This window comes from Sturnus vulgaris, chromosome 2 (assembly GCF_052056855.1).
Source record: "Sturnus vulgaris isolate bStuVul1 chromosome 2, bStuVul1.hap1, whole genome shotgun sequence".
Classification (NCBI taxonomy): Eukaryota; Metazoa; Chordata; class Aves; order Passeriformes; family Sturnidae; genus Sturnus; species Sturnus vulgaris.
Genome location: NC_142244.1, coordinates 53,722,638 through 53,735,245, shown reverse-complemented (window position 1 = coordinate 53,735,245; position 12,608 = coordinate 53,722,638). Strand labels below are relative to the sequence as shown.

At 34.8% G+C, this 12,608-nt stretch overlaps 1 protein-coding gene across 6 annotated transcripts in view; it reads right to left on the bottom strand.

Moving 5' to 3' along the window:
- NBEA (neurobeachin) overlaps positions 1-12,608 on the bottom strand; it is a 452,087-nt gene that overhangs the window by 33,611 nt on the left and 405,868 nt on the right. For all 6 annotated transcript variants that reach the window (XM_088159561.1, XM_088159562.1, XM_014868920.2 and 3 more), the window contains one exon: positions 11,540-11,707. In XM_088159561.1, coding sequence (XP_088015687.1) covers positions 11,540-11,707 — 168 coding nt within the window. The remainder of the gene's footprint in view (positions 1-11,539; positions 11,708-12,608) is intronic.

Sequence of the window (12,608 nt, the reverse complement as noted above, 5' to 3'; positions counted from 1 at the left end):
AAGTTTTGGGAAGGCCACAAATATAATTTCTCTCCATTAACCATACCAAGAGCTGCCTGCACCTATGGTAATTCCCTCATTTCCATGAGACTCCCAATGACTGCCTTTCTAACCATTTCTCTTCCTCCTCCTCCACAACATAAGCTCCAAATGTCTATTCTATCCTTTTCCTCTCTTTGCTGTTCATTTGTCTTATACTGTTCCCTCCCTCAAGAAGACAGGAGTTGTATAAATGCCCACCTTCCCATGCAATTCCATTTCCTCTTCTTCATCACTCATTATTCTTTCTTTTCAGACAGAGAGGCTGCTCACCCTTACCTGCCAAGTTAAACTCTAAGGCACATGCAAGACTTTATTCTGGACAAAACTTGATACTGCTTTTGGATCCATTATTTAAAAATAATTTTAAAAAGATCTTAAGCTCACGCACCACTGATCCATGATCATTTATACTGACCAGAATGCTGAGCTGAAAGCAGAACCTAGTTATTCTGTGGAAATGAAGACAGTGGTATTACACATTCATAGTCCTACAATAATAAAGCTCCAGATCCTGTGGAGGACTAAAGATGCTACAAAAGAGAGAAGGAACTTATGAGCACTTTTCACTCTTGTGAAAAATTTCTTGTTATTTTCCTCTCCACTGAGGCAGAAGAAAGAAACTTCTACTGTTCATGAAGATCTCCTGGGGAAAAATACATGAAGCAAACTGCAGTCTGGACAAAACAGCAAAACTGAGCATCCTTGTCTGTATTCCACAGCCTGGTCCAGGAAGAAGAAGCAGTCAGCCTAACCTGCACTCACAGCTCTCAACAGGCCAATGCAGCAAGTGAAAAAAAACTGTGGTATTTTTGAGGAAATGCTGGGATTTAATAATTCTGAAGGATCCCTGGCTTTCAAGATGGATGACTATTTCATGAACCATGAATGGTCACAGAAGCAGAAAGAGCCTGGCTTGCTGCTTCCCACACAGCTGCCAGAAAAAAAAGGAAAAACTAACCAGGATGAGAATAAAATACAAGCACCCTGGACTTGTTAAATCCTTGAGGAGTAATTAGGATTGAAGCCAAGGAAGTAGTATTGGGCTATTTCCCATGGTTTTCAGAGATGCTTATATCATCCAAATACTGCACTGCCTCTTAACACACTGCAAAATTTTACTCTGTGCAGATAGAAGAGAAAATGTGCTTGTGACCTCATCAGATTTAATTCTATTTATTAGCCCTCCTCATCTTTTGTTTTGTTTAATACACTGTATGTTTTCAATTGCCACTTTTAGGAGCATAGAGTCCTTTAAGCATAGACAATTCATTCATAAAAAGGCAACAGTAATAGCAGTAGGAGTTTCTACTGAAACTTTGAAACTTCATCCATTTTTTTCTATTTTTCAATTTTTTTTCAATTATTTTTGTGACTAAGAGCTTCCACTGTGCTTGCTTACAGATGATGTTAACTATGCTTTTTGTTTCAAAAGCTAAATTGTGAGCCTCTAAAAATTAACAATGAAACCTCTAAAAAATAAACAATAAATGCATGCAAAATTTCTGCAATGACAAGCCTGGTTTGTGAGGGAATGATTTTTTAAAGAATAAAAATACATCAATACTTCCACCTCTTCCATGATTTTTCTGTCCATTAATTGAATTTATCCTTCTTATACGAAAATGTCTCAAGTTTTTTCCTTACTCTTCTTCCATTTCAGTTACATTTCCCTCCTCTATACTCTCTTTCTTTTATATTAGGAAATACACATATGTTTGCATTCTATTCTGTAAAACTACTACACATTTTGTGTCACGCCCTGAAAAATTTGGCAATATAAAATATAAAAAAAGGACCGTGAGTATTTAGGACAATATTTAATTTTTGTGACTTGGGGTCAATTACATGCAACTGGGTTTGGTTGTAGGAACTGTAGCAAAGTATGCTTGCTGGATAGCAATCTATACATGATAGATGCTCAAGATACCTACGGACCACAAATTTTAAACCCATTGACTCTGGTTTACTTAAATCACCAAAGGATCAACAACTCAGACAGAGTCTTAAACAATTAAGAGCTCCAAAGACCTGGCTGTCTGGAAAATATTGCATCGACAATTTATAAATTTAAAAAGCTTCCCAAAACGAAATTCTACATCAATTTTTTAGAAATTAAAAATTTATAAATATATTATTGAATTAAAACAGAAAAAAAACCAGTAACATAGAATGGAAGTTAAAGTAATCAAGGGAGACACAGATTAATTCAGTTACTTACAAAGCAGTTGTTTTCATGTTATGCTATCACCATGCAAAACATAGCAAAATAAAAGATACAGGTGAAAAAAGTCACATTTTTTTCGATTTTCCCACATTGTATATTCTTCCTAAAGATCCATTTTCACAGTGTTTGATTATTCTAATCTCAAGTGATCCATTTAATGAGGCTTCTACAATATCTCTTGTGAGATGTGTACAGTCAAAATATAGCCTATGTAAATTTCTGCCATTATGTCTAAACTTTTACACCAGAATTTGGCCCTGTAAGTCCTAGTTAATCTGGCACCAGCTCTAACAATATCCCAATATGCACTGGTATGAGCAACTCTCCATATTCCTGCCTTTTTGCCACACATCTGCTTTGACTTTTATATATCCTGTCCCTAAGTCAGTCTTCCCTGTACTCTCACTACACTAGGATGCTCTTCCCTGAACACTCTGAGACCTTTTTGGTAAACCCATATAGAAAATAACACACCATGAGGAAGTTCAACCAAAACTTGAAAGAAAGGGGCTCTATTAGCAACTGTTCATATCCTGCAGCAATTTGGCCAGTAGCTGACAAGAATTCAGATAATCATAAGCAGGTAGTCTTTTGAACTGCTGGGACACTGGTATCTTTTACGTAGAAGTAAATAAATGAAGGTATAAGATTAAGTCTAGAGAATATAATTGTTGTTGAAAATAAATGTTATTAATACCTCAAATAACTAGTGACCTTTGCTGCCAGAAGAATGACTTGCACGTTTCAGAAAGCCATTATGCAGAACATATAACATATGTTATATGTGTTATATAACACATCATATTTATTTCTACTTATTTTTACAATTAAGAACTTCCCCTTCAGGAAAACACAAAAGAAAACGAGGAAAACAGGGAAGCAAACAGCAGAACAGGCCTTCTGAAAGCTGGGCAGTAATAAAAGAGGAAAGGGTATTTAATCATCAAAGAATGCATTTTAGCTGTGATGTTTTTTCTTCTTGTTTATTATTGAAACAAAACATGATGACTGAAGACATTTTTAATGCTTGGAAAGTAGAACAGGCTCAGTAAACCAAAGTATCCAGTATGTGTATTTTGTCCTTGTTTTATAAACATAAAACTATACAAAATGAAAAATGTGGCTTCATGTTCTACTTCTGCTTTGACAAAAAAGAAATCTCAAGCCCCTTGAATAAAATATTTTCTTGTAAACGAAATAAAATTAAGTAAAGAATGTGGCACTATAACATTAATGGTTTCATTTTTCATCTGAACAGAAAGTAAATGCAGGCTTATCTCTTTGCTCTCAGCTTCATCTTTCTATCACAAATCATCTGTCTTGCTCCCACCTTAAGAAGGTGCACTTAGATTTTGAAAGCTCATACTCTTTACTACAAATTGTGCTTATGATGAGGCTCCGGCCATCTGCCAACCTTCAATTCATCCACGGCAGGACATAGGATCTATATCAGAGAACAGGCAAACCTTCAAAACTCACATCTGAAAAAGGGCTGATGGGGAAGTAGGTAAAACGTACATACTGAAAGGTGTCACATATAGTACTCATCAGGTTTCAGTGTATATTAGAATTTCACTTTTGGAACAAGGTTATACTGTTACATTTAAAATAAATGTTCTCAGTTATTTGCAGGGTTTAGTTTATAAAGAAATAATTTTGTTTGGATTATTTCCCAGAACACATTCTTCAAAACTTCACTTTGTTCTTGACATAAATTGAAAACAATAATATAGATATACTGTATACAGGCATCAAAATGGCATTAAAGAGGCACATTATCAATATGTTTAAAACATTTAGAAAGCTCAGCTTTGCATCTTTCTAAGTGAATGACTAGACACTTAGACTGAGTAATATCTGCTCCAATAAACTACTCTGTGGGAAATGTTTTGAATAATGGTTAATTTATGCTGAGGTAATGACAGCATAATACAGCTGAAATCTGTGCTAATAGGAAAAAAGAAGCCCCTTCCAGCTATTTCTGTTACATTTGGCTGCAGTAATTCTCACCACATCTCTCTCTCTTGCATAAAATATTACTTTAAGTGTTATGTGAAAATGCTTGTTGCTAATTTTAAAAATCAATAATTGGTACCTGCCATCCATTTGGAGAAAAACAAAAAAAATCCCAGACAATAAAGAAGAAATTTTCATGCACAAGACCTATAATTTATAAATTTCTGCAATAAAAGAGAGCAATTGTGGTTAATGTTCTTTTCCTATCGGCAAAACATTAAACTCAGTTTGGGTAAGACTCCAGGGTTTGAAATGAACGTGGAATTTCTAATGTAGATGGGAATGAGTGAAACAATTTATTCCAAATAATACTTCAAGTAGGCTGAAGTATTAGAAGATATTTTTCTGGAATATGGGTTATTTATGAATTCACTGCAGTATTCTTTTGATGAATGAATGATCTGAAACATGTAATAAATAGGCTGATTCAAGTCTCATCAGCTTAATAAGTTACCATCAGCTCTTCTGTTTGAATGCTCGGTGTAAAGCTGGAGGTGCTCATTGAGCGGCTGTGCTTAGCACTGCCTGGATAAAGAGCATTTTAATCACAAGTACAATAAATAATAAACAAATCTCAAACCTTCTAATAGGCCATTTTGGACAAAAACCCCACCTTATGCCACAAAAAAATGCCATTTGTAGAGATTGTCTTTTTTTGATTGTGAAAAGGTTCTGAATTCCCAAACACACGTAACAGCATGATGCAGGAATGAATTCAGATAATCATGCATTCTTTGAAACACTGACTATGCCTCATCTCTAATATATTCATTAACTGGAGAAATCATGATCAATCATTAATCTAACTGTGGATAATTGTTTTAAGCAACGGTAGAAGGATGTTTTTAAATTGAAGTTGTATGGATCAGAATATGATTTTTGATTCCTTGTCATAGATGGCTCATGTTACTTAGGGTAGATCCTCCCAAAAAGTAATTTCATCATTAAATTGGATGCATAATTAAAATGTTTTGGTTATTCTGAAGGGAATACCTTCTGAAAGCCCTTTCCTCTGAACAAAAACATTTTAAAGTGCACATATTAATGTCCAAGTAGAAGTCTATATATTGGGCAATTACTGTGTGGTAACTGATCTCATGTAATTTATATTAATTCCTTATTGAATATTCTAATTTAATAAGTCTTTTCCTATATTCTGTGTCTTCTGCAGGAATCTTTACCTACAGAAATAAATATCTTACCCTCAAAAAGTCCCTGTGTTTTGTTTCTTGATCTACAGAGAGTAATCATAACAAAGTAACAGCAAATAAAAACTCTTCTTTTTCCATTTAGAGAATGATACAGAGCTCTGAAACTCACGAGAAAGACACAGAAATTTTTATATTATATCCAAATATGTTCCCGGAGTGAAACATTAAAAAAATCTATTAATATTCTGTTGATAATCTCTTAACGCAATAAAACACACAGGCCAAAAATAGTACAAAATAATCACGTTTTTCCCCCCCCCAAACTAGTATAAATTTGGAAAAGAAATCTTTGTTCTATATATCCAGGAAAAACATTATTTGGGAATGAAAAAGAAGTGACAAAAATCAATAGAATGCAATACATATCTCTTAGAGAAGAATAAAGCCCTTAGCATACAGGAAAATAATTTCTATTTTGATGAGATCATGAATTCCTTAACTTAGCTTTGAAAATAGCAGATATCGATACTACATGCAGCTTCCAACTAATTTCACCACTATCCATATTCATGCTTAAGCTGGACTGCTCCTAGAAAGGAAGCAAAGACCATCCCTTGTATGGAGGCAATTAAATAGAATAGAACATGTAAGTGGCCAGTGCTGTGGGTACAATTCAATCAAGCAGATCCATAGGGGTGGTTCTGATATTCTTGCCACATCAAAGAAAGAGCTCCCAGAAGAAAAGATCTTAACAAGTTAAAAATGAAATCAGAATAAATAAGAATAACTCTGAGAGAAAGGAAGAACAAGCACTTGATGGCAAGGGCTGGAGCTACCTTGAAAGTGTTATATAGTGCTATTAGAATAGTGTGTTAATTTTTTCCTCATAAATTTGCCAGGTTCAGTCACCAGGGAAGGGCAAGCACTCCAGCTCCCTTTGTTAAAGATATATCTATCTTGCTGAGTCTTGACAGCCCTATCATGTCAGCCCTCTGTAGTAGCAAAAAGTGTTTCAGCAAGGAGGGGAAAAAAAAGAAAAGGAGAAAAAAAAACCAAGTGAAAACTGATGTGATCTACTCTGCTTCCTGTGGGCATATTTCACTATAGCAGATCCAGAGGGATGCTTTGTTATTCCTGTCAGATCAAAGAAAGAGATAACAGAAGAAAATATAAGAGGAAAAATATAACCCAGAAATGAGGGTACCTGAAAAGCACTGCAAGACTACCACATCATTATGACTTTTCAAATTATTTAAATATGCTAAATACCAAGTCATCACCAAAGAAATAAATATTGCATAGGCCATATGCTCTGTTAGCTGCCAGAAAAACTGTCCTACTAGGATTAGTTTATGGGCACAGCAACTGCCTGTCAAACACTAGCAATTTTAATCATTTTTCAATTTGCTCTGTGAGTTGCAAGTATGCTCAGGTATCTTGACAGGTGCTCAGGAAAAATATCTGAGCCCTCTAGGTTCACACTGCCTTGCTTTACTACACCCTTGCAATAATTCCTGCTGGACTGGGAAGATGCAAGCATATGGTGAAGATACAGCAGTCACAGGGAAGTCATTGTACTGCACTGCTAGGCTGGATTTGCAGCTCAACACAAAGATGATACAAAGTTAGCCTTAAGTCCAAAGCAAACCAAAAGATGAAATGATTTTTCAAAATATTTCTAAACACAAACAAGGTGAAAGTGTAAAAAAAAAATAAACAGAGATCTGGCTATGATTAAAAAATAAAAACCAACATAACAATCAAAAACCCCCAAATAGTACTTTTCTGCAAGTAGATGTGCTTTCAGTACTACATATGACTAGCCTTTTATGCACTAAGCTGTCCACTTAATTATTCTATGTTTCATCTACAAGGCATTAAATTAAGGCAGTAATAAATAAAAATAATTTTGTCTCGTCTATTGCATTTTCTAATGACCAGTATGGCTGTGTCATTTCCTTTCAGCCCCTGCACTTCATGTTATACAAGTTCCTAACTTGAAAAAAGCACAACTCAATGGATTTTTGAGTGCCCCCATTTCCAGGAGGCTGGGGAAGAAAGAGGCTCCTAAAATCTACAGATATTCTGGGAGAAACTGGGGGAAGAACTATATTTTTACCAAAGAAGAGGACCAGCAACAGTAGTGGACCTGTAACATCAAAGCACTATAAATAACCCACATTTCCTGTATTGTTCTTTATATATTAGCATTCTCAGCATCAATCCCCGGAAGTCAGCCAAGTCTGTCTAGTGGAAAAGGATTTGGATTATGATGTAAACTAACAGTAAAGACAATTCCAAATAACATCTAATGTCCAATATAACTACTGTTTACATATTAAAAAGAGATACAGGCTTTGTACCAGGGATGTTCTGTCATGTTTCTCCACAGGAGAAGACTGTCATGGTAAAGTTCATTATCAATTACTGCCTTACAAGTACAAGATGAGTTAAGCTGTCATAATTTTCTCAGCCAGAAATCCTGTGCTGTCAAAGAATGTCAATTTTTAATCTGACAAAAGGAAGAAAATTATCTGTTATTCTGACCTCTAATTTCTTGACATTTTAATGCTGTAATTGCTGTGGTTAGTGCTGCAACCATTATTCCACCTGTCAAGTAAGAATGAATCAATATCCTTAAGCTGTTCAAGTTTTGGCTTCCACCTCACTGCTTTTACTTTAAAAAAGGTTGAAGTAGGGAAAAAAAAATATTTCAGGTCTGGAAAATGTGGGTTTTTATTTTATTTTTTACATGATCTTTTCCTCCTCATTACAATACAAAAATCATTTTGCAATATGTGACTAAGAGAGCATTACAACTGATAGAACTGGAAAATTTACCAATTTCTAACAATAAAAGATTGAAACCATGAAATTCAATTCTCTATTTTTATTCCATGGGGCATCAGGACTTTCCTGTTGCCCTTATAACAACTTGAGGTAAATTATCGTGACCAATCATTTTTTGTGGTATCAGAAATTACGAAGGTGTTTGAAAAAATCAAATTGAGTATGCTGAAATTAAATCAGTTTATTTTAGCCATCCAGTGCAGATCTTAAGTTGCCAGAGAAGTATTACAGGGGCAGATGTATGTGATTTCATAGACTGAAGTAATCTAAAACTTAACACTAGACTAGTATTATAGTTTCTATCAGTAGGATTTTTCTATATGGAAAATGAAGAAAGAAAGTCAGATGGAAAATCTGCAATTAAATAGATCTTCAAAGAACAATAACACAGGATGACCATTTTTCTAATGTTAAACAGTAGATATTTCTTGGAGAGCTCCCAAAGCATATGAGAAAGATGTAAGGAATGGCAGGGATCGGTTGTTCCACTGCTGAATATTTTTTTGTAGGTAGATGACTACAGAAGTAATTTTAATATTCTTCATAGAAATCTAAGAACATACTTTTTAGTGGTTAAGTGAGGTGCCCAAGCAAAGGGTGAAAGTGAAAGTGCCAAGGTATAGCATGGACAGGTCACAGGGCTCCACCTTTTTAAATTACATCTTTCAATCAGCTCAGACATAAATGGGAGGGTATTTTTTTATTTGGAGACTTATTTCACTGGAGAGATTCAGCTGGGACTCAGTTCAATATGAAATTAGTTATGGCCACAGTTACTGCCATACTTGAGCCCACTGGGCTGATAATGGCTGCTGCCAATAAGGTTGTATTGACTGGCTTATTTTACAGCCATGTATTGAGAACATTCACCATCTTCTGTGACACTGAACCACAATACTTTAGTTTATTAACAAAATAAACATCAAGAGCATTTGGATACTGAGAGATGCATTTTCTGGGAAAACTGCAGGGTGCAATTAATTCTAAATTGCAGTGTTTCTCAATTAAAATGCCAGATACCACCACTTGCCATTGTAAAATATGATAAACAATTTTTATTGCTATTTTAAAGGTGCAAGTGTTCTTATCCTTAATTTCTGTATTTACAAGGGGCCTTCAGAGGCATTTAAAATAGCTTTTTACTTTTAATTTATCTTCTGGAATATTTACCAAAAGCCAAAATAAAGTCAAATTAACCCAAACAAGCACAAATTGAACAACAACAAAAAATCTAAAAACATGACAAAAATCAAGAAACATGACCATCAAGTACATGGTCCTCTATATCATCAAGATGTCAAATGCTTTATTATTGGCCAGAGACTATCTGCTAGCTTCATAAACAGAGCCCAGGAAACAGAGAGCAGGTCTAAATCTATCTATATTTAAACATGTATTGTACATTCTGATTAAAAATGAATTAAAAGTATTTTTAAACTTTCTTATGACAAACCAAAAATCAACAATCGTGAGATCTCTTGAAGGAAAGAGCATACTATTTTTAAATGGATGCATACAACTTTATTATCTATGTATAACAAAAAAAAAAAGGAGGATTTCTTTTTTTCTGGTCATTTTGCCTTCTCATTCCTAACAATGACTTTTATGTATAAATCCAAATTGTTGAAATGAAGATTAAGTTGTGCTTTTACAGGGTGTAAATTACCTAATAAGAGGTTTATATGTTATTGACTTAAAGGGCATGGGTTAGATGTACAAGTGAGTGAACAAAAATATCTCCATGAATTTTCTTAAATTTCTGATGACAAGTTATGCACGCACGTAGAGCCCCAGGAGAGCTGAAGAGTCTCATCATGTCATAAGATGTTAGATAAGGTGCCCAGACAGACAGATAGACCTCAATCCTACAAGCTGCCCTGTGGGAGTAGACCCTAAAAGTCAAGGCATAGGACCCTAAGCCATGCAAATCCCTTGTATTCATGGTGCTTGACATCTGTTTTATACTTTAAAAAGCATTGCTTCTTCGTATTTCTAGAAGAGCATGACTCTCCTCATGGTCAAAGTTTTAAATCCAGAAAACTGTTATGTAGATGTCAACATTAAATATTTGAGGCAGGGGGAATTAAAGCAATTCTGGCCAGTGTTAAAACTAAGCAAATATTAACTGTTTAGAAAATCTAAGCTTTGCAGTGCATGTAGTGAATATCCAGTTCTAGGAAGCCTGGGGTCTGAATGGTATTTTAGTTCTGCTCCTAAAATATCACCAAATGTAAGCAGCAATGCACTGCTTAAAAAAAACAAACAGAAAGCCATGACAAAACTCAGTAGTTAGCTGAATGAATGCTTTCTAGAATCTACTCCTTTCTGAAATCTGTAGATTTCTGCCTCCAAGATTGGAAACAAACAAACAAACAAACCCCCATTGCCTGGCAATGTACATTATTGCTGTTTTGCATACAGCAGATGGCAGCTATCTGGGGGAATGGAAGATTGTGTGTAGAGCTTCATCACAGCAGTACTCATCTAGCAGCTGTTGCTTCTTCACACTTTACACCAAATTTCAGTTGTTTTAGCCAACAAATGAATAGTACTAGAAAATGGTAATGCAAATTAATAGGTACTAGAAAACAATCATTAAAATTATTAGTCTTAATGAAAACAAATACAGTTACTGGAAGGAAATGTATCAGGATATCTAGGACAATCTTTTCCTTTTTAATTTACTATTAATTTAAAGCACTCACTTGTATATATTTGCAAACGTATATATACATTTCATTCATACATATATATATACATAAGTACTTGAATGCACAACAATTAGAAAACATTTTCTATTTTGGTAATGGTTTGATTATATTTTATGTGATTAAAAGTAGTTTAAATATTTGCTGCAGCCACTCTAGAAAAGACATTCTTTCTCAGATACATTCTCACCAACATCATCTGACTGTAAAGGTTAGATATTTTTCCTCTATGACTATGATGCAGGGTTTTTTCCAGTTTTTCAGTTCTACTAAGTGAATTTAACACAAGTAAATTATAAAATGTAGCAGACACTATATTAAAGACTATACATTGCATTAGAATTTCCTCCACCATAAGTCAATATTAAATCTATTAGGTTCATTTGTTTTATTGCTAGCTTATTCATACTTGCTCCTGAAATTACCTGGGGCCTAAATTTTGAATGAAGTCAAACACATCCATTTTGTCCAGCGGTGAAAGATGGAAAAAGTATCATTTCTTATGAGATGACAGCAGTTTTTAGTATGAAATGACAGTAAACACCTACCTCCCTGAGGACAGGATCAGTGATACTGTCCAGGTTCACAGAGCCTTCATATGTTAGGTAGTGGAAAACGTTGAGTGCACGCACAGCTTCTGGTCCTCGTTGCTTGTAGCCAAATATAAGGTCAATCCACTGATGAAGTTGACATGATACAAACTCGCTTTCCAGGGCCTGCAAGTGAAATTCAGGATTAGAAAGTAACAGAAAACATAGTGAGCATCATTACATTTTCTCTTCAGGCTTATTTGGTATATTTGAAATCTTTCAAATATTTAAAAATTTAACTTATTCTATTGAGAGAAGCAGTAAAAAGATAATCTCTTTTCCCTTCACTTTTATATCATGCTAATTTTCTTCTCACTGCTGGGTTTCTCCCAGATGTAAGTATTTTAAAAATTTCTGGGTTTTTCAAATATGTTAGGCAATTTGTCAAAAAAAAAGATGGAAATGGGAAAGAGAATTCAAAAAAGCAGTCTTCCAACTCAAACTATTTATAATTATCTTAAATCTAAAATAGAAATTCCTCCATTGTTTTTATCACAGTGCCACTACTCAGCACAAACACTTCTCAGCTAGGAAGAGCTTAATGTCTTCCTGAGGAAATTTCAGATTTTACAAGCTGATAAACTTTGAGAAAAGATTATTCATTTTGTTCATTTACATCTAAAGGAGGCTGCTTCAGAACTAATCATCAGGCACTGTAGTTCTATGCCATGCCCTGTTTACTGGCAGCAGCCCCCTCCTCACCATCCTGCAAGCAAGAACAGCATCAGACAAGACAAACAATGCCTGGGTCATCATGCAACACTTCCTCTGAGATTTTCCTTGTAATGCTCCTCATGGAAGAGGAGCTCTCTGTGCTTTGGTGGAAAACTGGACCCTTTTCTGTCAAAACCTGTGACTATTATCTGTGACGAAAATAGATGGGGAGGCTCAGGCTTAGGAGCTAACACATGGGTCAGTTTTCAAGGACTTAAGTTCAGCATACCATACAAAGTTACAAAGAAATGTTGCAGGCAACCATATAAAATTTTGTTGCTTCCTTTTCAAAATCAGAAGCCATCATATGCAT